At 49.9% G+C, this 27,286-nt stretch overlaps 13 protein-coding genes across 13 annotated transcripts; 6 read left to right on the top strand and 7 right to left on the bottom strand.

Annotated features, from left to right (window-relative positions):
• Positions 1 to 11: 11 nt before the first annotated feature.
• COCVIDRAFT_91735 (hypothetical protein) lies at positions 12 to 827 on the top strand (the record flags this gene model as incomplete). Its single annotated transcript, XM_014704011.1, has 1 exon — positions 12 to 827. One exon carries the CDS (start codon positions 12 to 14, stop codon positions 825 to 827), a length of 816 nt encoding a protein of 271 aa, XP_014559497.1.
• Positions 828 to 1,404: 577 nt separating this feature from the next.
• Positions 1,405 to 2,973, top strand: COCVIDRAFT_35264 (hypothetical protein; the record flags this gene model as incomplete). Its single annotated transcript, XM_014704010.1, has 2 exons — positions 1,405 to 1,661; positions 1,710 to 2,973. The coding sequence occupies 2 exons, from the start codon at positions 1,405 to 1,407 to the stop codon at positions 2,971 to 2,973; spliced, it is 1,521 nt and encodes a 506-aa protein (XP_014559496.1).
• A 1,010-nt stretch (positions 2,974 to 3,983) lies between these two features.
• On the top strand, positions 3,984 to 5,139 carry COCVIDRAFT_24177 (hypothetical protein; the record flags this gene model as incomplete). Its single annotated transcript, XM_014703965.1, has 3 exons — positions 3,984 to 4,179; positions 4,239 to 4,431; positions 4,485 to 5,139. 3 exons carry the CDS (start codon positions 3,984 to 3,986, stop codon positions 5,137 to 5,139), a joined length of 1,044 nt encoding a protein of 347 aa, XP_014559451.1.
• Positions 5,140 to 5,846: 707 nt separating this feature from the next.
• On the bottom strand, positions 5,847 to 6,545 carry COCVIDRAFT_24176 (hypothetical protein; the record flags this gene model as incomplete). The annotated part of the gene is made up of 2 exons (XM_014703964.1): positions 5,847 to 6,447; positions 6,502 to 6,545. 2 exons carry the CDS (start codon positions 6,543 to 6,545, stop codon positions 5,847 to 5,849), a joined length of 645 nt encoding a protein of 214 aa, XP_014559450.1.
• Positions 6,546 to 6,979: 434 nt separating this feature from the next.
• Positions 6,980 to 8,023, top strand: COCVIDRAFT_24175 (hypothetical protein; the record flags this gene model as incomplete). The annotated part of the gene is made up of 1 exon (XM_014703963.1): positions 6,980 to 8,023. The coding sequence occupies one exon, from the start codon at positions 6,980 to 6,982 to the stop codon at positions 8,021 to 8,023; it is 1,044 nt and encodes a 347-aa protein (XP_014559449.1).
• A 608-nt stretch (positions 8,024 to 8,631) lies between these two features.
• COCVIDRAFT_24174 (hypothetical protein) lies at positions 8,632 to 10,342 on the bottom strand (the record flags this gene model as incomplete). The annotated part of the gene is made up of 4 exons (XM_014703962.1): positions 8,632 to 9,062; positions 9,149 to 9,343; positions 9,459 to 10,054; positions 10,107 to 10,342. The coding sequence occupies 4 exons, from the start codon at positions 10,340 to 10,342 to the stop codon at positions 8,632 to 8,634; spliced, it is 1,458 nt and encodes a 485-aa protein (XP_014559448.1).
• A 647-nt stretch (positions 10,343 to 10,989) lies between these two features.
• COCVIDRAFT_91666 (hypothetical protein) lies at positions 10,990 to 11,490 on the bottom strand (the record flags this gene model as incomplete). The annotated part of the gene is made up of 1 exon (XM_014704009.1): positions 10,990 to 11,490. The coding sequence occupies one exon, from the start codon at positions 11,488 to 11,490 to the stop codon at positions 10,990 to 10,992; it is 501 nt and encodes a 166-aa protein (XP_014559495.1).
• A 1,608-nt stretch (positions 11,491 to 13,098) lies between these two features.
• COCVIDRAFT_35260 (hypothetical protein) lies at positions 13,099 to 14,585 on the bottom strand (the record flags this gene model as incomplete). The annotated part of the gene is made up of 5 exons (XM_014704008.1): positions 13,099 to 13,552; positions 13,618 to 13,713; positions 13,767 to 14,146; positions 14,212 to 14,339; positions 14,390 to 14,585. 5 exons carry the CDS (start codon positions 14,583 to 14,585, stop codon positions 13,099 to 13,101), a joined length of 1,254 nt encoding a protein of 417 aa, XP_014559494.1.
• A 1,163-nt stretch (positions 14,586 to 15,748) lies between these two features.
• On the top strand, positions 15,749 to 17,550 carry COCVIDRAFT_24171 (hypothetical protein; the record flags this gene model as incomplete). Its single annotated transcript, XM_014703961.1, has 5 exons — positions 15,749 to 15,877; positions 15,955 to 16,454; positions 16,504 to 16,914; positions 16,965 to 17,337; positions 17,404 to 17,550. The coding sequence occupies 5 exons, from the start codon at positions 15,749 to 15,751 to the stop codon at positions 17,548 to 17,550; spliced, it is 1,560 nt and encodes a 519-aa protein (XP_014559447.1).
• A 917-nt stretch (positions 17,551 to 18,467) lies between these two features.
• Positions 18,468 to 18,620, bottom strand: COCVIDRAFT_91603 (hypothetical protein; the record flags this gene model as incomplete). The annotated part of the gene is made up of 1 exon (XM_014704007.1): positions 18,468 to 18,620. A coding segment is annotated over one exon (153 nt), but the record flags the coding sequence as incomplete, so codon positions are not given.
• Positions 18,621 to 20,017: 1,397 nt separating this feature from the next.
• On the bottom strand, positions 20,018 to 21,855 carry COCVIDRAFT_35258 (hypothetical protein; the record flags this gene model as incomplete). The annotated part of the gene is made up of 3 exons (XM_014704006.1): positions 20,018 to 21,586; positions 21,637 to 21,774; positions 21,823 to 21,855. The coding sequence occupies 3 exons, from the start codon at positions 21,853 to 21,855 to the stop codon at positions 20,018 to 20,020; spliced, it is 1,740 nt and encodes a 579-aa protein (XP_014559492.1).
• Positions 21,856 to 22,501: 646 nt separating this feature from the next.
• Positions 22,502 to 23,333, top strand: COCVIDRAFT_91712 (hypothetical protein; the record flags this gene model as incomplete). The annotated part of the gene is made up of 3 exons (XM_014704005.1): positions 22,502 to 22,534; positions 22,621 to 23,129; positions 23,183 to 23,333. The coding sequence occupies 3 exons, from the start codon at positions 22,502 to 22,504 to the stop codon at positions 23,331 to 23,333; spliced, it is 693 nt and encodes a 230-aa protein (XP_014559491.1).
• Positions 23,334 to 23,880: 547 nt separating this feature from the next.
• On the bottom strand, positions 23,881 to 25,400 carry COCVIDRAFT_71604 (hypothetical protein; the record flags this gene model as incomplete). The annotated part of the gene is made up of 2 exons (XM_014704004.1): positions 23,881 to 25,180; positions 25,267 to 25,400. Coding segments are annotated over 2 exons (1,434 nt in total), but the record flags the coding sequence as incomplete, so codon positions are not given.
• Between the last annotated feature and the right edge of the window lie 1,886 nt (positions 25,401 to 27,286).

The following is a 27,286-nucleotide window of genomic DNA, read 5'->3' as shown; positions in this document are numbered from 1 at the left end:
AAACCGTCATTATGGACGTCGCCACCGAGTCGCCTGTCACGGTCATCGTCAACAGCATCCGTGGTCAAAACATCGCCTTTGCTACCGAGAAGAGTGCACCTCTCAGCTCCATCTACGAAACGCTCTATGAACGCGCACCATGGATTCAGAACTCATCCTACATCCTCACCACAAACTCGCGCCGCTCAGTCTGCCATGATGAAGCCCCCGTCTCATCACTGCTCTCTTCGCCAGCCGACACATTTCTGTCACTACGCCTGACTGTACCTCTGTGCGGTGGAAAGGGTGGTTTCGGATCCATCTTGCGCGCTCAGGGTGGCCGCATGTCGTCGCGCAAGAAGAAGCAGGGTGACGTGAACGGATCCTCTCGCAACCTTGACGGACGGCGTCTGCGGACAGTCACCGAGGCGAAGGCACTTGCCGAATATCTAGCTATCAAGCCTGAGATGGAGCGGAGAGAAAAGGAGGAGCGTCGAAAGAAATTAGAAGACATTGTCGCCAGCACCGAGCGCAAGCAGGAGGAGTTGCAACACAGCAGGGGCACAGCACGTCTAGATGGACAGTGGGTGGAGAACAAAGAGGAGGCCGAAAACAAGACCCGCGAGGCTATTGAGAAGATGCTGATGGCACAGAGAGAGAGCTCAGAAGAGGAAGAGGAAGTAGAGGCTCAGCCAGCCGCTTCGGCATCAAAGCCTGTTCAGCAGCGGACCATGTTTGGCTGGGACGACGAGGATGATGAGTTTATGAGCGATAGTGAAGACGACGATGTTTCTGAAGAGGATGCGAAGCCCGTTGTCGAGGGCAAAGGAAAAGGTAGGGCTGTCTGAATTCCTCCCAGTTTGACTGCATCATTCGACGTGATTCGATTTTTTATGCATCATACGGCGCTTGGGAATTGTGCTTTTTATTTTTTGTAGATACCCAATATTACATGATTCTCAGTTCATAGCTCCAAGTATCCTTTCTAGCTACCGCTCCCGAACACTATACATAACTGCCGATGGCTCACTGAATTTGCTAAGTTTAGCTCTATATTACTTTTTTTGACGGACTTGGGCTCAGCTAGGCTATATTGGCCATGTATAGGACCAATCGCGCAGATGAGAATGACCATTCGCTCTACCGCGTATTGCTATCATCCAGATATCAAGTATGTGCACCAATAGTTGTCGAATTATTTCAACGCATGACCGTTATCCCGCCAGATGCTCGGTATTGGCCGACGGGCAACAAGTATCCCAGAAAGCGGCATGATACCGGACTACTGTTATCGGCTCTCCGACCCGCCCCTTCCCCACATCTAGGGCGCCTATCATGCCATCCCGTTCCTTTACATGCCGACTTCCATGAGCCGCGTCGTGATGTCTTCCTTTACTCCCATTACTCTTTCTCCCTTACTACACAATGGCTTCCCTGGCGAGCAGAGCCCCTGTTGTTCTTCGTAACGCGTGCAGACGCTACCCCGCTCTGAGCACACGACCAAGTGTAATAGCGAGAGTGGGGCAAGAACATGCGAGGAGCTTTACCAATTCGCCAAGATGGCAGATCAGGACGAAGGAAATGAATGATGACATGATGAAAGAACTCAAGGTCAACCAAGCAAGATTGATGGATGACATCCACCACAGTTGTCAATGGGGTATAGGTGAGCGGTGGGGAGAGTGAGTATTCAGGAACATCTGCGGCTTATTGCAGACTGACAATTGCAGCAAGCCGACAGAAACTGGAATGAATCGGCTCGCACTCTCCGATGCTGATAAGGCTGCACGTGACTGGTTTGTCCAGACGACGAAAGAGTTGGGTTGTGAAGTCACCATCGATAATATGGGCAACACATTCGCAGTCCGGCCGGGGCTGAGGAATGATAAACCACCGACGTTTGTGGGAAGCCATCTCGATACTCAACCAACCGGTGGACGGTATGACGGTATTCTTGGCGTCACTGCCGGCATCGAGATGTTGAGAGTGCTTGCCGAAAACTGGACTGAGACGGAGTATCCCGTTGGCGTAGTAAATTGGACTAATGAAGAAGGCGCTCGATTCCCAATGTCTATGGTTTCAAGTGGAGTGTGGGCAGGATCTATACCACTAGAGACTGCGCACAACCTTCGTGAAGTACATCCAGGCACGGCAACCATGAAGTCTGAACTCGAACGTATCGGTTACCTAGGAGATGTGCCAGCTAGTTATGAAGCCACGCCTATGGCAGCGCACTTTGAGCTACATATCGAACAGGGTCCGCTGCTGGAGATGGCAAACAAGAAGATTGGTGTGGTCACCTCGGTTCAGGCGTACAAATGGTTCACAATCAAAGTCAAGGGGCGAGATACGCACACTGGTACTACTGATCTCAAGTCACGGGCAGATGCTCTGTTGACGACGAGCAAAATGATACTACACTCTCACCGTCTGGCTACCGCGAACAACGCACTAGCATCAACAGGTATATTGAACCTGAAGCCCGGCTCCACGAACACAGTCCCGGGAGAAGTGACTTTTAGCCTGGATATCCGTGCTCCAAAGGATGAAATAGTCGAAAAGATGAAAGAGATGATCCTTCGCGATTTTCCTAAGATTGCCGCAGGCGAAGATGTGGAAGGTTCCAATTACGGCTGTACATCTGGCCTACCGCTCACTGTGGAAATCGTGGAGGACTTTGACAGCCCAGCGACGAAATTCCACGCCGATTGCATTGCTTCCGTGCGCCAATCCGCGAGCAGTATTGTCGGGCCTCATCTCTCAATGGAAATGACATCTGGTGCTGGACATGATAGCGTGTATGCGAGTAAGCGTTGTCCGACGAGCATGATCTTCGTACCTTGCAGGGAAGGTGTGAGCCACAATCCCCGGGAATTTTGCAAGGAGGAAGACTGCGCTTTGGGTGCCCAAGTCTTATTACAGAGTGTCATCAGGTTCGATCGCATGAGAGACGAGCGAAGAGTATCTTGGAAACAAGAGCCATACACTCTATAATCTCCGATGCGACTTTTTGTAAAGTAAGAGTGGTTCAACGAGTACGAGCACTAGACTGTTATATATCCATTGGTTGGTTAATTCCACTCTCAAAAGCATTAGAGATTCTTACTCACTCTCGACACATAATTCAATTGTATATTAGTATACAGTAAGCTCTACTTGTACTGAATACAGAGGGCCACTGTACGCCAAAGAGCTTGGCACCGACTCGACAGGGCGCTGCAACACACTACGGGTTCGTATGAGTCCTTCCAAGCTCTCACGAAGCCCCTTGTCAGTCAGATATGTAACCCACCCATCTTTTCATATAACTTCGGCCCTTTTGCTTACGCGAACATCGTCACGGTCGCTTTTTGTACTAGCGCCCTGGCGTCAAGTAGTCACCACGGGTTGCGGGTACCCCCGGAGCTCTCTCGAAACCTCGAGTGTTACCCGCGCAAGTCCTCCAAAAATGACAGTCTAGGTTTTTGCAATGAGTCAATTCTCACTCCACGAACGGAAAAGCGCACAGCTATCTAGGCCGTGCGCAGGGACTAGCCTCGACAGAAATGAGCTGATGAGCCTACCAGGAGTGCTTGGCAAGCTTTACAGAACCACATACAAGCCCTCGGTACTTGTGCTCTAAGGTTTCTAAGCCTCCCTTGAAACCAAGGGATAGCGTGGCTGTGACAAAGACAGTTGACAACACTGGGAAAAAGCAAGGCTTCCGGTTTTGCACCCAACGGCTGTCTGCCTGATTTGCCGATAGCCCTCAGGCCGAATACAGTTTGTCCTCGGCGCCATCATGCAACAGTGTCACGAATACAGATAGCTTTATTGGTGGCGGCGGACTGGTCCAATGTGGGACAACCATGTGCCTGCATACAGCGAGGCTGAGGCGCCCGTTCAGCTCGAGTACAGGGGTAGCCGAAAGGCAGACACAACACCTGTATGCGCTGCGGCCCCTCGCCTCAAAATCATATACGATACCTGGGAACTAGGTGTCGCATCGTTCATCACCAGTCGCAATGTTCCCGAAATTTGGTGTCTTGTTTTTACTCTTAGCAGGACTGGCTCTTGCAAGAGATATTCCACAGGTACCAGTGCAGACACCCACATCGCCTACACTAGCACCAGCGAGCGCGATCACCCCCGCCCCACTTGCACACGAGGATGTTTTCAAAAGAGCGATCGGAACATGTGGTTTTATTCGTGGTGACTCAGGTATTTACAGTCCTCTATTATACCTGTGTCTGGCAGCCAGCAACTCACATCCAACACAGCGTCGCCTGTGACTTGCGGAGCAGGATACAACTGCGTCACAACCGTCAGAGCTCAATACGCATTCGCATGTTGCAACAATGTAGAATGCATAAACGATTGGAGCGTTTGTCGTCCGTTTGGTCAAACAGACTGCATGGGCAACAATCTTCCCGACGATACCTGCTCACGGATCTATGGATCTATACTCCAATGGTTAGTTTTACTTTCTAGCACCTCCTTTTGCGATCGCTAAAGACATCAACCAGTTCGGAAGCAGCACCCTACTGCGTTACCTATGCGCGTAGTTCTACGCTCAGCGATTCAATCACCTTTGTTTCGTTAACGTGCGGGACAACCTCGGAAGACGTTCTTCTCCTCGCGACAGTAACGAATGGCGCAAAACAAACTGCATCTGGCAAACCCGCCGCCGAGGAAACCGAGAGTGCAGACCCCCTTGCCGGCTTCCCATCCATCCCGGGTTTGTCGTCCCCGACTGGAACGTCTACTCGCAACTCCCCTGCGCCTACCGGTTCCAGTTCAAACGAACCCGCACTGAGCACCAGGTCGATCGTTATAATCTCTGTGGTTGGCGCTGTGGTACTTCTATTGGCGCTGGGAGTCGGATGGTGTTGTTGGTGCAAGAGGATAAAGGCATGGTGGCGCAACAGACGACACCGCAATGCAGATATCATTGATCCGGCCAGGATACCGCAAGCGCCTTATCAGCCCACTAACTACCAGCCCACGAACTACCAGCCTTCCAACTATCAGCCAACTAATCCCAGGATACAGCAGTGGAGGAATGAAACACTGCTTGGCGCGAGTCCTGATGTGGAACCGTCCGTGAATGGGAGTGTTTATGGTGGAAGAAGCGTGAATGGGGCGGCGCCCAGGCCGATGATGACGGTACATGAACAATAGGGCCGGTCAATGCGTAATGAGACATGCTATGTAGAGAGATACCTTTTTGTCTATACTTTCAGATTCCTTGTAACGTATGTAGTGTATGAATGTCAAATTTTACCATAGATATTTTTCTTAGTAATTGTTCTCTTACTGCATAAGCTTCTCAAATATTGAAGTATACTATGAAAGGTTTTCTATAACTTTCTATAAGTACTACACCACTGACACGGGTTTTTACCGCATCTCAGCTCACCCCAAAAGGGTATCGTGAATCTGACACTCTCTTTGGCCACAACATCTGCTTTATATTGTAGCCACTTGCTAGCGCCTTAATACTAACAAGTAGACCATGCGCTATAATCCGCCTCCGCTTCAACTAGAACCATGGGATCATTAGGGCACAAATTTCAAATGGAAGGAGCATGTGGATTGTGCGGTGGAGGGAGAAAATTTTGGATATTGGAGGCTCAATTGTATTTTTCAAAGAAAAGGGTTGGATACATGACCGAGGTACTGACTTTGCTGGCGTGACTACTAAGGAAGGTACCCTAGTAATTTAGCTCACAGCCAAGAGTCTGGCGACATTTGGATCAACACAATTTGCTTCATCTATAACACCTCGAAAACTACAACGAACTCAATGCCGTACAGAGGTCGCAGCGTGACCAACATATTGCTCGCCCCATCCCTCCATTGAACGGGGATAGGGTCCCTTCGCTCCATCACGAAGGCATCCTCGCCTCCTCGCCATATTCTCGCAGCAACTTATGAAAGGCAGCGCTCAGCAGCAGCGACGCCATGACCGCCCATGTGCCCAGACCTGTGATCACATCCTTTGTATCTTGTTTCGATGCCCAACCTACAGCCAACGCGCTGATGGTTCCGCACGCAACTATTCCGAGCTGATATCTGTCCCTTTTGTGGATGTGGTAGAACACGTTGATCGCGGCGCTGTAGACTAAGCAAGCGACTACAAGATGAACTGGACCGGGGTTGGGAATGATGTCTAGGAGACGCTGCGGTTGCTGTTCAAATGTTATCACAGTCCTGATGACCTCTTGGAGTATACTGACTGATTGTCCAGACTCGCTAGACACCTTCTCGTGGCCGAAGAGCGACCCTAACACAAAGCTAGGTAATATCCTTGAAGACCTCTGTTCGGTACTTGGTTGTTGTGCCATTACCGCACGTTGGTATTCATTCATGACCAAGCTGGCCACTGTCGCTGCACCAACCGCAAGACCTTTTGTCGCCCGACTCAAGGGTATGATCTTCCTTCCATCACAAAGATAGTATATGGCTCGGCTTTCATGCTGTTCCGATCTGGAGCTGAGTCAGTCTTCATTGCGAGCCAGGCTGTCGCAACAAAGGTCCTACATGTTCTTCATCTCGTCGATTCTGAAGATGAACGATGGAGCCATATGGCGCTTGTGTCGATTCAGGTATTTTGTCAGCATAAGAGTGGTAGTAGATATGATATCGCAGATGGTTGATGGAAGTGGGAGTCTAGCTGAGGGGTACGGCCACCGCCAAGCTACGTATATGCGTTGGCTGCACTGCCTCGACGTCTTTCCTTTGAGCTTACACTGTGTATGAAGTTGACTTCATCCCACATCAAGTTCGCGGTCAAATACACCCAATACACCGTCCAATCTGTGTGGTAGCAACAAATCTCTCTCCAAGGCCTCCTTGCCCGAGCAAAATCCGTCCGCAAGGCTCTCAAGTCAGGACCATTAGCTCGCCGCCATGCGTAAGTGAGGCACCTTTTGCCTTTGGCCTCAACACGAGCTAATAATGTTCCCTGTTTCTAGATATATCAGGGCAACTCGCATCTGAACAGGGCGGTGATGGCAGTATGAACTACGATCCGGTCACTCCTCGTGCATCACCAGTGCCCAAAGCTCCCCCTTGCAACTCCAAGGTCGAGTTGAAGGCGGAAAATTCGTATCGCGAACATATTGAGCCTTCCGACACCGATCCTTATGCTTTCCTGAAGTCCTTCGACACTATCTTCATTGATGACAGCGGATCAATGTCGGGTCGCTCGTGGCAAGAGACCAGGAAGGCTCTAGAGAATATTACTCCAATCTGCACCCAAGACGACGGAGATGGCATCGACCTCTACTTCCTGAACCATACTGCCTCCACCAAGCCAATCAACACCATCGTCACTACCGATGGTGAACCAACCGATGATATGGAGGCTCACATCGTCGGGGCAGCAAAGAAGCCGGATGATTTAGAAGCGTCCGCATGGCAAGGGGGGACTCAGTTCCAGGTTGGCAAGGAGGAGCATATGCGTGCAGCCATCAAGCAGCTATACGACAGACTTGTGAAGCTCTCTGGCGATGAGAAGATCGTCATGCCCTACCTCCCGAAAGCATCATCGGCGCGATACAGAGCATTCCCCAATACAGCCCCGAAAGGCTGTGACCGCTCCCGTACGGTATCCCGCACCCAATTGCTCCGTATCAACCCCGCAGCACTCACTTTCCTCACTATATTTGCCCAGTTGTCGATCATTCAAGCCGCCCCTCAACATATATCAACAACATGGGGCATACCTATCTTCAATACACTCGGTGTAGGAACAGGCCTGGCGATCTCGGTCTTTGACGACGAGGCAAATACCCATCCCGTCTTGTACTGGATTGTATACGGTTTCTGGAGTGTATCTGCGTTACTGGTCGTCGCCTTCACTACCTTTTCCATCAAGAAGAGCTCTCGATTGCGCTATTTTTGCACCTTCGTCCTCGTAGAATTTATCCTCCTGACCATGATCGCAGTGTCATCGATTGGTGATCAGGGGTTCGTAACAAAGCATCTAAGGGAGTGGACGCCTTTAGCAACGGTCGCCATTGCTGGTGCTTTGACGGTAGGGTTCAAGAGGGTGGCCTGATTGTTATGTTGAACACAATACCAGACGACTGAATGGTCGCGTGGATGATTTTGATGTGTGCGCATGCATAGCGTTTTGTTTTTGTTTAAATCTTCGATACATCCTCATGTGAGGAATGAAAACTGGGCACGGGTTCACTTGCAATGGTATCAAACCAATCAACTTATCTAAAGATTCGTTTTCATGGGCTCATTTGGCCGATCATGCTTCTAGAACCAGCTACTCTGCGCTACAGCTTTAGAGACATCCAAGCACACTACTATATGCTAACGGCTGCTAGAGTTTCTTTCCGTACTGGATAGACCTTTTTAGATAAAGGAGTTTTAGTGCAGAGTTCACGATATGACTAGTAAAATCATTAATAGCACAATAGTGCAACTCTCAAAACCTTAATTTAAAAATACCTCTGTATGTTGTGTGTCTTGCTACACAATCTCTAACTTAAGTGAGGTTTCTGTTGGACGTTTCTGCTAGCGTTTAATCTTCTAATGAACTACTACGTAAATTACGATTTCCCTCCTTGTCTTTTCGCAGCACATAAGAACTCATAGAAGATAGGCAAAAATCGTGTTGAAGAAAGCTTATGAACATCTGCTTCACCCAACCTATCACAACTTTGCCAACCACATATCCCTCGTCGCCTTCAACCTCTTGGTCTGATCCGTCTTAAACGCCACAGTCCAATGCTCCCTCTTCTTAATCAAGGCCGGAAAGTCGCATTTAACCCGATCATCTCCACCCTTTGATAACCCAATCTCGTTTACGAAATTCCACTGGCGACAACAGAGTTGCCGGCACTGACACGCCACCCATTTGTCGAACCGCTTTAGCTTTTCCCGCTGATCCGCATCGACTTCTTTCTTCGATAGCTCGAGAATCGTCTCGATGTGTAACATGTAGAGTACGGCCATGACGAACGGCTTGCGGTGCGTTGACTCGCGTACGTTGCGCTTGTCGCGGAGGAGGCGCGACCAGGTTTCTGCGATGTGGCTGGGGGAGGGAGAGGGATTGGGGCCGAATTGGTTGAGGAATGATTCCACTACGATAATGTATCAGCTTGAATTAACGAAAAAAAGAGGAAGGAAAGATTTGGGATTAAAGTTGGAGGGAAGGAGGAAGACGCACACGTCACTTTCCCATCCATGGGTCTACAATCTTGATATATGAGTTCATACACGCAGTACGAATCGAGCGTGAGATACTGCCAGTACGACTGCGCCTCCGGATTCATATACTTTGGTCCCTTGTACAGCGAGTAGAACCGTTTTGTCTCTTGAGACCTCAAACGTTGCGGTGGTATGGTAGGCGTTGGGGCAATATCTATCATGGCATCTCATGTCAGCAAATTTGGGCTATCTCAACTTGCAAGGGACTACTGCGGATGTTGACGGTTTTTTAAGAGAAAAATCGTCAACAACAGCCAGGGTCAACATACTTTGCTCATTTCCTGCGGCGGCCACCCAGCGTCTCACCATTTTCTTTGTTTCAGGATCGTTGCCGTAGGCTTCGGAGCGCGAGGCGATGATGTTTTTCTTGCTTGCTTCGTCGAGGAGGACTTCGGAGAGATCTGGGGGGTTGAGGCGAAAGTAGCCATCTCGATCTGCGAGTTCCTGGTGCATTTCGTAGAATTTGTTTGCTGTTTTTTGGGTTTCCGAGGCGATTTGTATAATGCTTTTTGCTACTTCGCTGATGCTCTTGCCAAAGGTTTGGTGTGGTGGTTTTCCTGTGCCGATTGAAACAAGGATACGGATTTGGTCGTCGAATGGGATTTCAGGGTTGCCGAGTTGTTCTTTTGCCTCGAGATAGATTTCTTCGATGGGGTTGTTGTGGCCGAGACCTGCGTCAACGAAGCAACGCGGTTCGCCAGCGTGATTGATCTTCATCGGCGCGAAGAAAGATGTTGCTGCAGAAGTTGCCCGGGCGACTTCCCATATTCGGACCTCGTCATAGAAGCTGGAATGTTCGCCGTCCTTTTTATAGTCAGTGAAGCGTATAGGTACTGCGCTTTCTGCTGTAAGAGCAATCACGACGCTGTTATCAAGTTAGCGAGTTACGTAGGTGTTGGCGGTTAGTCCATTCTTACGTCTTGCAGGCTGATCTCTTTGCTCCTCTAAAGTGATCATCTGATGTTCCTCCAGCATTCGTGATGACCTGCTTGATGGCCTGCTCCAACTCTTCGGTCTTGTATCGCGGCTGAACTTTGCCGTTGCGTACTTTAAAAGGCAGTGTTTTCTTGTATTTTGGATCGAAGACAACGTCCATTAGGCGAATATATGCTTCAATACACTGATCAACTGTCATTTCAAGCCGTCCTAGCATGATGGCAATTAAGCCTCCTGTACTTGTGCCGCAGATCATATCGAAGTAGTCGCATGGTTTTGGACTCCCAACAAAGGACAATAATTTTCTCAACATGTAAAGTGAAGCCAAACCACGTACGCCTCCTCCATCTAGACTGAGAAGTCGAAGGCCGCCAGGCATCTTTGCTGGGCAGTCGAGTGTGCCAGTAGTATTACGACGTAGCGGAGTATGTAACGGGAAATGACAAAGTGTTATAGAAACAAGGAATTAGCTTCACGGACAACACTGAGGAGTACTTCAAAGAGGCATCAAGAGCCTTGTACGGAGTGTCTACGAGGAGCATAAGTCATTGATCACTTGCCACCTTATCATAAAGCGCAGCCTTCAGCCTAGCCTAGGAGTCGAGACCCAGCTCACAAACCAATGGCGGAAAACAAGTTAGCTCTGGACGAGAATGGCGTGACTACTACCGAAGTGGATTGAAAATGGCTGCTAGTTAAACAGGGGCAGTGCTGTGGCTTTCTTGGCAGCTGAACAATCAAACATCGCACGTTGCAACGGATTCAGCCTTGCGAGAGGTAGTATAAAAAAACAAGTTTCTTTCCCGCTACGATGACAAAAAAACTCGGCAGAGTAACACATGGTGTTTCCGAGGAGCTTGCTGCCTAATTTTCGAGTTTAGCCATCAGCCTTGCTCTAACGTTCTTCCCCAGCTCTTCCAATGTCTCGCACATTTCAATGCCGTACCTTTGGCAAACTATCTGTACATTTCCTCGCTTCCAGAAGCCTTTTGGACAGTAAACTACCGCTTTTCCAGTGTCGGCATAGAGTCCCAGTTCCAGCAATGTAATCGGCTGCAACACTTTGGGGTCGCCTGCAAAGTAGAAAACGATGATATCCGCTTTGCGCGCATGATCCATCTCCCACTCGACCTGCTCCTTGAAGGGTGGAAAAGAGATATCCTCAACCCAGGTGCTGTCCCAGGCATCGCAACGCGGGTTTAGGATAGCGACAGGAAGGTCGGATAGTGAAGCTGTGAGATACCCTTGCCAGTCTTTGGCTGGGTCAGATTGAATGGCGCCGTAGAGGATGACAGATGGTCTATCTACATCTTTCCTTAGAGGGGGTTTGTGCACAATGGCTTTTGTTGGAGTAGGTTGTGACATAGTTTGGAGATGTAGATGGACTTAGGGAGCGGCGCGGACGCGGGCCTTACCGTGCTACTACCCCGCCATGTGATTTTACCCCTAAAGTGTTCGTGCAAGCACGGGCCTCATACTGGTGAAAATGAAGCTGTACTGAGGCTCTAGCTTCTACAAAATTCTTCCACAAAACGATTATTTCGCAGTAATGGCCTTTGACTCCATTCTCCGACATAAATCAAGTTCATGGATGGTGGGTGGGGTTGAGCGAGTTCAATACCTCCTGTCCAGTGCGTCCAGACCAGGCGGAATGTAGTTCGTGATGTCACATGCAATTCGTGCTTACATACGGCCAGCGACTTATTCACTATCAGATATCTCAGTCCTTTGATTCGTTTTACTAATTTGACTTACCAGGCATTCCTTGAAAATGCTTCTCCAACAACGACAAGACGCGGGAGGATTCCATATTCGTTATGATTTCCCACTGACACCTGCATTAGTTTGTATCAAACCGCCCCGACAATGAACCGGGCCATTCTCTCCCATAGCCGAATGACGATCTAGCTGGGCTTCTGATCTTTACCTAGAGGATAGTATCGGCCACCTGCCAGATACCACATCAGTCCACGTAGCGAGCCTGAACTACATCAGAAAAGTGTTAGTTGATCGACGATTGATCGACATTGCGCGAGCGCTGCTGTCAATTTCGCTTCGTATGCTGCACGTAAAACCAAACAAAGTAAAGCATCTTCATGAAAGAATGGAAATGACTCGAACAAACCGCGTGAGGTTTCCAAATCATTTTGACAAATGATATTTTCTTCACCCATCGCTACGTATCTAACCCCTCTACTTTCCAGGACAATGGACATGCCATCAGCGCGACCAGGTTATGCGATCATTGTGCCATCATCTCTGCCGCGTTTAAGATTCAAAGAAGCGGGGGAAAATCCGATCTTATCCAAACCTATAAATTCTATCACTTGATCGGGGCTGTACAGCCGCTCATGTCAGCAAGAACCCAACGTCGATTACCTGCCGACATTCTTGGCAGATAGGACAAAGTTCGTACGAGTCTACAAGCTGGGCAGTTTTTTGCCCTATTGCAGAAGTACCGGACGACGATCTTCCTTCAACAGGAAGAAAAAAGAAAAAAAGAAAGTCGAGGCGAAAGCCGTCGCTCAAGACAAGTTTCAGCCCTGAATATGATGATCTTCTTTTGCGAACGTAGTGAGAAGCTTGGGCGAGTATCAGTGCGCAAGAACGAGTGACATGCCCGAACCCCTGGTCCTCCCGAGTGAGCCGGGGCTACAATTGTGCCATCGCGCTACGAAGCAGATCACATCTCGCACCTCGGTCAATCACTGGCGTGTCGCTACGAGCCCGATGGAATTGCCGAGAAGTCAGCATTGCTATGGCCTCTTTGGGTGCGATGCTCGAGATCACGGCATTCGTCCACTGATGAGAGAGAGCCAGTTTTTACGCAGTACGTGTGAATATTGGAAAAAAGCATCGTAGCTGTGGTATCATTCTTTTTTGTGATCGTGAAAGCATCATAACGCGAGCGTAACTGAGTAGCAAATTGGTGCTGTACAAATCGTAATACGAACTCCGTGCAAAATCCCAAACTCAAACTTCTGACACTCGGCCGCGACCACCTGTCCAAGCCTTGTTGTCACGAGGATTGGGTGGATTGGGGACGGGGAGGCCTTCGTAAGTGACTTCAACAGTCCGCTCGTACAATATGGCTTCTTCGCTGTCGCTGTCCTTGCATGGGCGTGACCCGACTTGTGCCTTGGATTCTCGCGTTTGCGTGGACTCTTTGGCCGTGACACCAGAAAGGGGGATCTCGTCATCGTGTTTGTCGCCGCCGCCATCAACGGTGTTCATAAGGGTATCGTACTGGCGCTTCGGGCCGCTCCTGGAGCTCTTCCATGAGTGTAACGCGCGGTTTTGGCCGGATGAACCTTTTCCTGAAGATCCGCGAGAGCTCTCGCCGATCAGGTGCGGTGCAACGTGTCTGAAGAATCGTCGCAGGGTGGGCAGGGAACAGCAGATGATGAAGAGGTTCGCCTCGACGATGCTGGAGATAGTGTCAGACAACGGAATGGACAGGATAGTCTCGTCTGATAGGAACAGTGTACTTACATCCACACACAGCCCACGGCAATTATCCATGTTTGATCAGGATCCGTCAATGCTGGTATCAGGACAACCAAGCGGATGATTGAAGTGACCATAGTTCTTTGTCATGTCAGCTCGTTCTTGTACGTTCATTACTCTAACAATGTACTCACATTGATCCAATACCGAAGATGATGGTCAGGCCAATCTTCTGCTTCCTGGGCATTTGTAGGCGCCAGATGGTTGGGATTGGGATGGCGATTAGTATCACATCAGTGACGATACCAATGACAGCGGTTGCGATATAGATTCCTCCTCGGTTGGTGCAGACTGCTATCGGAAGCAACAGTGGATCCCAGCTAGCCGCTATCGGTTTGCATGCAAATATCAGACTGAAGAAGATAGCTGTATATGCGCCAGCGCATATGAATACGGTTGACCAGACCGCGATCTGGTAGCCTCGAACTGGCGATAAACGACTGTAGAAAATGCACAATGTGATTTTGGTCAGGGCACAGCAAGGGGCGTAAACCAGGGGGGCGGCAAGAATCAGCTATGGTTTGACAATGTCAGCAAAGTTCATATGTATGCTGACAGAACTAGGCAGTTCTCACTTACTCTTGAGTAATAGCCGTACTGATCGATCGAAATTTCCCAAGCATGTACGCCAATAACTCCCGAAGCGAAGCCTTGAATCAACAAGGCTTGTGTTGCGACTGAAAACATCCACGCGAGAATGACAAACACTGCTTATAGTTAGTATCTTCCCAAAGTCAAAGTGTGTCTGGATAGGTACCATCATCAATCTGGAACTGTTTCATCAGACGAATCTTTGTGAAAAGTCGTTGGGCGAGGAAAATGAATGCTAAAATGTTCTCAACGATGAAGAGTGCATATGCCTCCGTAGTCAACCTCCTTTGAGGGTTGTCAAAGTCGACCACATATCCCTCGGGAGGAGGGAGTATCGTCATGACTCCATTTACATTTGCCATGATGTAGCAAAGACTGAGAAATGGATAGTTTGATGAAGACAAAGTTGTGAGCCCTTGAGGTGGAGAGCCACTCGTTTATCATATGGGGGGATATGGGGGATGAGCGTGAACCAGTGGTCCTCTCAACTCAATCTCTATATGGAAGTAGCTTTGCCCATCCTTTTGGAGTGACTACTCGGAGGCTCGCGAGGGAAATTTGCACGGATTCCCGAGACACGCGCGGAATAGGGTAGTGGGACGTTGCATAATCCGTTGCAATCGCACCGAATACCTTGACATCGGCCAATCTTATTGACGAGGGCCGCTACGAAACCACGCGAACTGCGAGAAATGCATGGCATTCTGACTGCTTTGACCATCAGTCTAATAATCTTGTCATCTTTACTATGGAGACGGAGACCCGCAAAATGGGTCAAGAACTGTTGTGAGACAGAATCTCACCCGGAGCCCTGACATGGTCGCCGTCAGTGATGGAGCAGGAGAGGTCAAGCAGTGGAACACGTAACGAGCAAATTCAATGCGCGCGATCTCCATAAATTCATTGCAACCCAAGGATCGCGGGACATTTTCATGTGTAGCCTCCCCGACCCTGGTCTTAGTTCCCTCCCTCGCCTATACATAAGGTTGACATTCGGGGACTAGGGGCTTGGGGTAACATGCGTTCGTCCGGCCAATACGTGCGGTAGAGACAGACTGACACCAGCCTACGTACCTTGGCGGGTCATGCCGGAGCTAGCCAGTCCCATCCAAACGGACCGTCATTCGGTCCGTCTTGTGGGGGCGGAGCGGGTCTCGATAGCAGCTAGCTTGACCCTCCACCCTCATCACCGACAATCATTGTCATTTTCATCAGAGGCCAATATTCTCCAGACCAACTTGCGGCTCTAGTTCGCTCAGGGGTGGCGCCAGAGCTGCCTCCCACCAGCCGCTGCAGGAAAAAAATCATCAGCCACTATACCTGGCGTAGTAGAGCAACATGAGTAGTTTATGTGTAGGGATGTTGGATGTACAGTTCCTGCAATGGCCTGCCGTCGCTTGCCGTCATCCGCGCTGTAGGGTGCTCATCTTCCAGTAGTCATTAATACGTCTGCATCGTCCTAACCCAGCGTTACGGTTCGACATCCTCGTCTTTCAACGCGCCAAGTCCCCTCCGTTGTTACACCATGAAGACCGTTACTTCAACGTTGGTTGCCCTCATGGGCCTGTATGAGGAGGTTGGAGCTGCTGCTGCACGTCCCTTGGGGCTAAGGAAAGATGTTTCAGTGGCCATGAGCACCGATCCTTCGACTTGCGTGAGTTCAATCACCTTTCTAACTACCTTGCCATCACCATGGGTCAAAGTCACAGTACCACTAACGCTATTCAACAGTGTGCAGCCCTGAAGAGTGCTAACCTGACTCACATTTACATGCAAGATGATCAACAGTACAAGGACCGGACGAATTCCTACTGGTCTGTCAGTGCTCAGCTGCAGCCAAAGTGCATCGTCCAGCCTGTCTCTACCGCAGAGGTGGCTACCGCCATCAAGGTTCTGGGTGCTGACCCAGGATGCACATTTGCTACTCGAAGTGGTGGTCACACCACGTGGGCCGGCTCCAACAATATCAACAACGGAGTAACGATTGACCTTGGTCTTATGAACCAGACCACCTATGACGAGGCCAGCAGCCTTGCAAAGATCCAGCCTGGTATCAGGTGGGGAGGCGTCTATGCAGCTCTTGAACCTTATGGAGTCACTGTTGCTGGTGGTCGTGCCAGCACTGTCGGTGTTGCTGGATTCCTGACTGGAGGAGGCAACACTTTCTTCACTGCTCAGCGCGGTTGGGGCTGTGACCAAGTCAAGAACTTTGAAATCGTTCTTTCTAGCGGGTCAGTACACTTAGCCTCTACATTTCATATTTGTGTTAACCCGACGTAGTGAGGTTGTGGATGCAAATGCCACGTGCAACTCCGACCTATTCCTTGCTCTCAAGGGTGGATCTTCCAACTTTGGTATTGTCACTCGCTTCGACATGGAGACCTTCAAGCAGGGCAACCTCTGGGGTGGTACCATGTCGTATTCGAAGAACTATACTCAGGCGCAAATTGATGCTTACACCGCCTGGGTTGACAATGTCGAGAACTACCCTGAGGGCTCCAGTATCATCTTCTGGAGCTACCTCCCCACTGTTCAAGATGTTGTTATTCTTGCTGCGTATGAAGATACGGCCGGCAATGTGGCACCCGCAGGATTCGACAAGTTTTTGGCTATCCCATCCCAGTCCTCCACTATGAGGCTGGCTAGCCACAAGAGCCTCACTGACGAGCTCGAGCAAGCCGCTGGGTATCGGTATGTTGAGAAACTAACTAACAAAGGGAGTCTATACTGACTACTTCAAGTGATATCTGGTTCACTATGAACTTCAAGAATAATCCCACGATCTTCAAGCACATTGTCGATGGTCACCAGAAGTTCGTCAACGAGTGGAAGTCGACTACTTCTGACCCGGACTTCATCACGCAGTGCATGTTCCAGGCCATTCCTACTGTCTTTGCTAAGCACAGCGCTGAGCGAGGTGGTAACGTTCTCGGTGTTGAGCACATTGGCGCAAACTCCATCATGCTCTTGTTCAATATTGCCGTCAAGGGTGCTGAAACCGAGGTTGCTGCTCGTACACTGCTGAGGAAGTATACCGAAGAATTCCAGGCGTTTGCCGCTAGTCAGGGAGGCGCGGTTGACTGGCAATACCTCAACTACGCCGATTCTTACCAGGTAACTACATAGAATCCCCTTTTCCGATATAATGACAAGAAATATTCAACTAACATCCATGAACAGAACCCACTTGCTGGCTTCGGCGCTGATAACGTTGCCAAGATCCGTGCGGCGGCGAAGAAGTACGATCCAATCGGCATGTTCCAAACCCAGTCTCCTGGAGGCTTCAAGATTTCCAAGGTTAACGGAACACCTCGTCGCGAGCTGTAAGCGGCGACAGGCTCAATATGGATTGAAGTCTGCCATCGTTGTCCATAATATAAAACAAATATACTACCAGCTACATGATTTTCTTGGAGAAAAACTCCAATACTACCCACACTAAAAAATCTCCGCCCCAACAGCCGCATGAATCGGAAGCTGCACTAAAAGCCACTATAGACGCAGGGTTTGTATATTCAAGTAGGGATCGCCATGTCTAACGAATCGCACTTGCATAACTGAAAAATGCCCTAGGGCCTGTTCGGTTGCGCGGTTGCGGTTTGCGGTTTTCGTTTTTATTACTGGATTTGGGCTAGATCTTGAAAACAATCCCGTGTTCGGTTAAGCGTAGCTCAAATTCAGTAATAAAAACGAAAACCGCAAACCGCAACCGCGCAACCGAACAGGCCCCTACAACGATAACCCCACATATCTTTGTCCATCTCCCCTGCGGTTAACGAAAGCAGCATCTTACGCGTCCGCCAACCCACACTAGTCCAAGAGAAGCATTCATACCCGCTCCCCGTCCCTCAGGAATAGAGAAGAAAATAAAAGAAGAATCTCACCCGTTCTACAACGTCATCCCTCAAGAAATCGCGATTCTATTCCAAAGAAAAAAAGGATATCCAACCAAACGCAAATACCCGCCACCCCTCGCCCAAGTTTCCCCGCTTCTACACATAACTAACTACTTACCCTTCATCCCCCGCCTCCCCTTGCACCATCTCGCCTCGAATTCCCCCGCTCTACCAGAGTAAATCTCTGCCACTTACTTGCTCATCCGTCGCAAATGTCCATCTCCGCTTTTACATCGGTAGTTTGATACCGAACTAGTTTCCGCGCCGTTATGCGCTCAGAGTCTTTCCGCCAAAGGTTCATCCATGCAAAGCGCTACTAAACGATTGGACCTTTCTGGCTCTCCTGAACTAACAGAACACGCGATGATTTTTTGAAATGATGGTTTGAGCGGAGTGTAGAAGGTGAGGCGCAGCGAGATTGAAATATATTAGTACCTCGTCGAGTCCGCACACTATCTGCGTCATTGTTCTGCGTTGTCGTGGATAGCGGGATCTGCTGGATGCTTAGCTGCAGTGCAGAATGCGCGTAATGAAATGGACAGGATACCTAGTATAAGATGAGAGTTTATAGTATGGCACATATAACCGAGCGATTACATTTCGGAAGAGAGGGGGCGCGGGATGAGGGGGGTGTTCGCGCGGGGAAGAGACGGGTTTGAGGGGGTTATGAGGGAGGTAAGTAGGAGGAAGGGTATGTCTCTTGGTGGACGGAAGATGTTACCGGGGTAAGAAAAGCCTATATTAGAATGAAGCTGCCATTTGTGAATAGGCACCTCTACAAGGCAATTGAAGATTCCATTCGTACATGAAGGGACTATGAGAAAAACATGTATCGTTCAAGAGTGCTGGTATACAGTTCCACCTCATTGACACTGCGCTGTTTTGCTCGTTGTACATTTTCTTTTTTAATCCGAGTATTCCGGTCCACCAACAAGTCAAGGGTACCGTGTTATGAGTAAGAAACTCTATAATGTTTATTTTGCGCAGTAAGCATCCTGCAACGTACTATTGTCAGCCACATACGACAGAAATATATAAGGGGGATGGGGTACCTGCCGAAGTAACAAGTGGTAGATTAGTCAAATCAGTATGATGAAAGGCGTCTGCGCGTGATGATAAGGGTTTGAAAGGTATTCTCACACTTTCTTCTACTAAAATTTAAATTGATAAGTCTTTGTGGGGTTGGAGAAAGTTGGTATAGGATCTTAAAGATACCTTTTATATGTTCTTGAAATGTTTTGTGAATACATAGACGAAGATTGAAGACATAAGAGTAATAGCCTGGTCAATATTTCATTGATGCTTGAGCCTGTTCTATGTCATTAAGATATAGTAGAAGCAACGGGTCAAAGAGGGACCAGGGATTACAGGTTGTAAAGTTTACAACGAGTATCGCCGACGTAGCACACGCCTGGAATCCGTGATCAAAATATTACCGGAAGATCCGATTCTACCAATGCCACCTCCCGTCTCTCTGTGGCGTTCAGGCTTACGCGGTCTTCTGGGGGAATTGGGGGTTAAGACAAAGCATGATGAGTTCGAGTGTTGCGGAAACCATTGTTCAGATACATTTACAACGTCTGAAATTCGAAGATTCAACTTTGCTACAGAAGGCTCTGAATTGCGAGCACTAGTGAGATATTTTGCATAATTTCATGTATCAAGTTCTCGGTTCAACACACTGGATACAATTACAACCATCTCCTTTCAACATTGAATCTTTTTAAATATTACAAACGATTAAAAGAACATACTTTCTAAGCAAACATCGACATCGTCTAGTCTTCGTGAACATACCGAACATCCCCTTCCCCTAAAACACGCCATTCACCCCGGCGAGCGATAATTATGGAATTCAATCTGATATCATTGTATTTACTGTACAAAAGAAATGGCCATTAAGAATGCCGTCCTTCTTCTTGTCCACTTCTATCCTGTTCCTCGCCACCCTCCTCTTTCCACTTACCGCGTAGCCACTTCAATTTGAACCAGTCGCTCAATGCATCTTGGCTTCTATTTTCCGAGCTATATGCCCAACTCCTCCTTGCTCGGGAGGCATCGGGTAGGTCTGCATCTGACAAATCGCCATCTTCTGGGTCGGGATGATAGAGTAATGGCGAAGACGAAGCAGGGTCGGCGGGTCTCTTCCCTTGGGATACGCTTCTGGTCTGCCGGGCAAGGCCTTCAAACCAAGATCTTCGGCGCATCTGGTTGAGCCAAGCAGATTGCGCCTTGTTTCGTCGTGGCGGCAACGTGCCTGACCTTGGCCTATGATCAAGATCCACGGATCGGATTGCAGGTGAGGGTAAAGTTTCGCGGTCATTGAGCTCATCCCATATTTCGTGTGTTTCCTCGGAAATAGTCAAGCGTCGTCTTCGTGAAGGCTTGTGAGGACGGGTGTTGGCCTGGGCTGCGTGTAGGGCTGCAGTATCTAGTGACAATCGCTTCTTGGGATTGGATAGGGGCCGAGCAGGACCAGCCGGTGCTCGGGCTAGCAGTGGTGTTGTTTCGTCGACAGATTTACGTTTGGTGTGCGCGGAGAAGTAGCCACGGTCTCCTCCAGCTTCCTCGTCAGTGAGCATTGGTGATGCCGGGTCGTCGAGGATATGAGTATGCGATATGCCGATACCAGGTTGAAGCACCGTCTTGGGCATGGGAATCCTACCCACCTTGACCGCTATTGGCGACCTTGGTTCTTCCTCATTGTCCTCGAGACGCCAACTCAAGCAGACAACACCTGCAAGAAGGACCATGGTACCGAGTGCGATGAGCCCAGCGTGGAGACTGGACAGTCGGTCGCTTTGGTCAAAGTATATCAATCCGTCTATAATGGCAATGATGTTATAGACACAAAAGACCAAAGGATAGAGGACACTAGTGCTACACAACTTGAGTCCACAGTGCATGTAATAGAGCTGCGTCAGGGCGAATGCGACTAATCCAATTAGGATCATCCAAGACTGCCAACGATTAAACTCATTGTGGCGATCCACGATTGTGCGGACCAACAGTTCAACGGCGCTCTTGGCTACAAGTAACGAATGCGCAGAGAGAATGCCACTGACGCATCCAAAGGCCATTCCTCGTATCAGGCGTAGTCTGGGAGTGGTGCGGGGATAAATGCGCTTGAGGACCCAGGTGGCGGTAACCAAGATCACCACAGCAACGCCCGTCATGCTCATCCAAATGAGAAAGTTGGTTCGTCCCAGTAAAATCAATAACTGGTCCAGGTTATGCGACGGCTCGGCAATGGCGCCAAAGAGGGCTATGAGCAATGCGCCGACGGCGACGAGCAGTGTGCCGGCGAGCGAGTAGCGCGTAAAGGGCTCGCTCAGGATAATGGAGGCGCATATCGAGTTGAAAACGAGACCAGAAGCCTGGAGAGTGGAGAGGACGGGGAGGGGGAGGGTGGTGATTTGGATGGTGCTGCCGACAATATTTGCCACGAGGAACATGAGCATGCCCAGCTATCTGGGGTTAGCAAAGTGGTTGTGTGTGCGGGGGAGAGTATGCGTGCCTGCCATCTCCGTCGCCTGTAGGGTGGCCGTCTTTCGTCATCGTCGTCCTTTTCTTCCTCGAGGAGATGCGACTTGCGCTGGAGTGTAAGGCCGACACTCTGGATGCTGGTCGAGGCGAGGCCGACGATTACTCCCAGCTATGGAGGGGTTAGTCAGCAGATCTAAATTTCTGGCGCAAGACTCACAGCAACGCTCGCGCCCGGCGACATTCCGACCATGACTGTGTCTGTTGGCTGCTGTCGGTGACTGCACCTGTGTTACCTGGGGGTGTGGCGCATGCTGTGCGAGCGGAGGACGAGGAATGGGGGACGGAGAACAACAAGAGAGTGGGAGAGCGCAGCGGGCGGTGGCAGCGTAGATGTGGACGTGTTCGCGAAACGTGACGCTGTCGAGTCGGTGAAGTTGGGGGGTGGAGGGCTAGCTGGTGGGTGTGGCAGGGGTCAGCCGACTGATGATGTATGTAGAGAAGCGGGTTAGGAAGCTGGCGCGACGAGGAGTGTGTGTGCACCGAACGATAGCTGGGCAAAGAAACAAACGCAGAAAGTGACAAATAAGAAATGCTTACTGGCGCGACATGGGACCGGTTCGAACGCGCGATGGCGTCGCAGTCAGTGGGAGACGCGCTGTGGCTGCGCGTGTGGCGGCCGTGGCTAGTGGTGTGGCTAGTGCAGCCAGTGTGGCTAGTGGGGGCGGGCAGCATCTGGGGCTGCTATCGCCAATTGGTGGGCCCAGCGCATGCACCTCGAGCAGCTTGTCCAAGCTCCGTCACTGCCCATACCGCCCGACGACTCCAACTCCATCGCCAGATCCCACGCCCACATACCCCTCCACCACCACCGACGAACCCCCACCGCCGTCGCCATCATGTCGCAAGTCCACGCCCTCTCCGACGACCAGGTATGATGCCCGCCGCAGCTCCAGGCAGCTCCAGAGCTCCCCACCTACGTCAACACCACTCCATGCTAACAAGCCTCCCATGGCAGGTCGCCGGCGAGCTCAAGAAGATGACGGCCTTCATCCGTCAGGAGGCCATGGAAAAGGCAAACGAGATCCGTCTCAAGGCCGATGAGGAGTTCGCCATTGAAAAGTCCAAGCTGGTGCGCCAGGAGCAGGCCTCCATCGACGCTTCGTACGAGAAGAAGTTCAAGCAGGCCAGCATGTCACAGCAAATCACCCGCTCCACCGTCTCCAACAAGAGCCGATTACGCATTCTGTCCGCCCGCCAGGAGCTGCTCAACCGCCTATTCGAGGACGCCGAAAAGAAGCTGGCCGATATTTCCAAGGACAAGAACAAGTACCAGTCTATCCTGAAGAACCTCATTCTCGAGGGCGCGTATGCTCTGAACGAGGACAAGCTGCAGGTCAAGGTGCGCAAGGCAGACATTGATCTGACCAAGAAGGCCATCGAAGAGGCTCAGACCGAGTTCAAGAAGAATCTGAGCAAGGACGTTGCCATTACCATTGACGAGAGCGACCCATTGCCCGAGGGATCGTAAGTTGCCATGTCCGATTCATCCGGGTCTATAACTAATTTTGTCCAAACAGCGCTGGCGGTGCCATTATTGTCGGCACAAACGGCAAGATCGACATCAACAACACCTTCCAAGAACGACTCAAGCTGCTCGAATCCCAGGCATTGCCATCCATCAGGGTCACGCTCTTTGGCGAGAATGAGAACAGAAAGTTCCACGACTAAGTTCCTTTTTGCACGGCGACCCGGGGGATTTTAATCATCATGACCATGGCATTTCCTCACCCATATAATGTCGGAATACAGGGAACATGTGCGTTTGTACCATGCGCTTGGCACACAAGTGACTTTTTTGCCGAGTAAACTCTACACATGTGGAGAAAGAGAGGAAGAGGTGTTCTGTACATTACTCCAAGCAAGATATAGCGAGTCAACTTTGCACATTTACCGCACATGCGGTAGTTCGGAGCATCATCTCTGGACATTGCTTACTATTTATTTGATTATTGTTACAAGCAATTGACTAAATCGTTACAATCGTATACATGCAGAAAAGAAAAGGGGTATATGTACGTCCATCATCATGTCGTATAAGTCCTCGTCGCCGCCCAAAAATATCGTACCAAAACCTCAGACGCGAAGATGCCCGGTGGTATCAATTCCTCAACGGCCAATCTGTCATATCACTATTCCATCCCCTCTCCGCTCTCTCCCCTTGTTTCCATCCCACATTCTCATCTTCATCCTGCTTTTGCTCATAGTATCCGCCATATCCCCCACCCTTATAATAATACTCCGGCCCATAATCTTCCAAATACGCGTCCAACGACATTGAAGAAAAACTCGACACCGCGAGACCAGACGAACTGCTTCCCGTCCCACTATACTGCCCTGCCGCGTTCGGAACCGCCAATGTAGGGCGATGAACCGATGTATCGCTCGCATCGTTCACTGGTACATCCTCCATTGCACTGGGTGTGGGAACCGGTTTCCGTAGTATGCTATTCCTCCTCCCCACCTCTCTATTCCCACCACCAAAACTCCGTTTCCGATGCGCATACCGCCCCAACACGGGCGACTCCACCTCAGCCCCTCCAACGCCCTCCCCAGGCTCCCTCATTTCAGCCACAGAATGCAAGCTCGACCCGCTAATTCTTCTCCCTCTTGCCCGATTCGAAGAGTGACTGTGACATAGTGCTGGCGCTACCATGGGCGTATGTGTATCTTCTCTCCCAACCATTGCGGGAGTTTCAGGGTAGTTGTCGTACATGTCTGACGGGTCCTCCCAGGGGTAGTCTTCGGTGCCCCGCGTGTAGTGATAGGTTAGTGGTAAGGTGGCGCTGTCCGAGGGGCCTTGTTGGAAGGAGAAGCGCGGGATGAAGCCGGGGGAGGAGGGGGGTTGGCTTCCTTCGAGGGTTCTTTTACGGTGGCGCCGGAGGAGGAAGAAAGAGAGGAGGAGGACGGAGAGAGAGAGGAAGCCTAGTGGGAGGGCGAGGCCGAGGGCGAGTTTTTGGCTGGAGGTGAGGCCGGAGGGAGTGGGCGGTGGAGCGGGGGGTTCGGAGGGGGTGCTGGTTGGTGTTGCGGTGGAGGGAGATGAAGTTGAGGTTGTGGGTGTTGATGAGGAGGAGAAGGTTGAGCTAGAGATAGGTAAAGTCGAAGTCGATGAGGATGACCGCTCTGACGAAGATGAAGATGGTCGAATCGTAGGCTGGCTCGACACTGCAGTTGTACTCGTCCCACTTTCGCTCTCCAACCTGGACGATGTAGACGCCGTCGCAGTCGTACTCGTCACCCACCCCTCCGTCTCTGTAACCACACTCTGCCACGTCCTCGTCACAGAAGCCGGCACACTAGTCGGCACACTCCCACTCTCGGGTGGCGCCGCTGTCTTAGGGCCAAACGCTTCAATAAGATAACTCTGCACCTCGACCGGCAACTCTCGAAACCACTGCGGTCGATTATTGTCCAGGAATTCAGTCCAGAGTATACTCGATACAGCGGGCACATTTGTGGCAGCAACTTGGCGTAGTGATTGGGGGAGGGCGGTGATGAGGATCTTGACGAAGTCGATACTACTCATTCTGTTAGCAACCCATTTCCATTAAGATATGGAAATATTAATGTGTGTATGTGGGAGATGAATAGGGAGTGTTCTTACGCATCAATATCCTGTCTTTCCTGTAACCGTGGTGGAGCCGTGATACTAGGCGGCGCTGGCACCACGGCTCCATCTACGACTCCGTTTCCCACAATAACAAGAAGAGTAAAGAACCATCTTCGTAGCGAGTGCATGTATGAGATGTAGCGAGTGTCGTATCGCAGACGAAAAGGAAAAAGGGAAAAGAGAGAAAAAAAAGATTCCAACTACGCCGTCTTCATACCCAATATTTTGTCCACTTCAGCCTTTTGGTAAAGAATATACGCTTCAAATCAATCAAGTCGAGCGAAAAAAAGATCAGAAAGCAATATTTGCGTACCCCCAACAACTATTTCAAAACCCTCTCCCCCCAAGCCCCATTTCTCCTCATACCCATCTTTCTTTTTTTAGACGTACAAGCCCCCAGGCACACACTGATGCGATTCGTCCCAACACCCCCAAGACTGTGGCGAAGATGCCTTCATACTCACGTAAACCTGCCCAACACAGCCCCCCCACAAGCTTGATCGCCCCCGCCACAACGCCACTCGTCCCGCCCATTCCTCTCCACACACACTTAAGAGATACTCTACCTGCAGATTTCGGCAGCAAAGTCCTGGTCTTAATTATCCGACGGACATGTAACTGGCTCTTTCCATCTATATACCGAAATATCCCTGGTATTATATTTACGTGGTGGGACGAGAGGTAGTCATAGTGGGGCGGGGGTGGCGATGGGGCGGAGCTAGGCTTGATTGAGTAATTGCATTGGGGAGGACATAGCCACCTTAGCTGGCTATTAACGCTTCGCACTAGTAGTATGTAGCTGCCTAGGCTAAGATTAAGGTATTAGTGATGTGCTTAATGAGATAAGATCGAGGTCGATTCCTGAGTATGAGTGATGTTGGGATTAATAACGTGCTTTGGTAAGAATGTGTACTTTACTTGGTATAAGGGAAACTTGTAAGGAAGTTAAGAGCGTTGCCTACGATGAAAGTTGTACATGGACGTGGTGGTAGGTCTTTGCCGCGCCTTCGTATGTTGCGCAACTTCAAGACTAAATCTATTAGAGATGATGATACAACGGCTCCAAGTGAGATAACAGGTAAACTTATTTCGTTTAACTTAACGCGCACTAACGATGGTATCATCTATTGTTTACTTAGAACAGAATATCCGTGATACCCTCCCTTTTAAGTTTTCTCGCTGCACGGATTCGTTCCTGCTCTTCCTTACTCCACAACTTCGACTGGTACTTCCGACTCCTTCCCCTCCTCTTTTCTCTTTCTTCCATCGCCCTCACCTCTGGGTCCACCCAATGCGAAATCGGGCATTTTGAAACTTGCTGTAAGATAGCGAGCGTGTCATAATCCCCTTCCCGCTCCCACCATCGGTCAGTATACCCTTTGGCAGCCAGAAGAAGCAAAGCTTTCAGCGTGAAATTTGCGTCGTTCCCGGCACAGTGGAACCGATTAAAGGAACAGCCTAGTAAAACCAGTAACTCGCTGAGAGAACCGGCCCAGAACTCAAAGACCTCGTTTGCTACTTGGAAAGTGTCTAAAACAGCCGAGAGAAGTGCTGGAGACTGGAAATCTAGAGCGCGTAAAACACTGAGGTCGTTGATGATTCCATGGCCTACAAACACTATATTCCGACCTAGGGGGATGAGGAATTGAATGCCATCTACGATATCTGATGGACAAATTGCGATTGTATCACCAAAGATAAACTTTTCAGAAGCCTTTTTCAGGTACGAGGGAGATCCCGTGGCAAAGTTATACGTCGATATAAGCTTGTCTGGCGATACTTCGTGGATTCCCTTCGTATCGAGAATGGCGAGGCCAACTTGGCAATCCTTCTTCTGAGCAAATCCACTCTGGATGGTGTTGATACCCTCGAAGTCGATGGCGATGAGGACTACATCCGATAGTTTATGTGACTTGAGAGAATAGAATTCTAGATGAAAGATCTCAAGCAGAATACGTAGTCCATTCTTCGTAATTCTTAGTTCTATGGGAGGCATGGCCTCGGTTTCTGTTTT

The sequence above is a fragment of the Bipolaris victoriae genome, assembly GCF_000527765.1.
Source record: "Bipolaris victoriae FI3 unplaced genomic scaffold scaffold_18, whole genome shotgun sequence".
NCBI classification, from domain to species: domain Eukaryota; kingdom Fungi; phylum Ascomycota; class Dothideomycetes; order Pleosporales; family Pleosporaceae; genus Bipolaris; species Bipolaris victoriae.
This window is presented reverse-complemented; position numbering and strand designations above follow the sequence as displayed.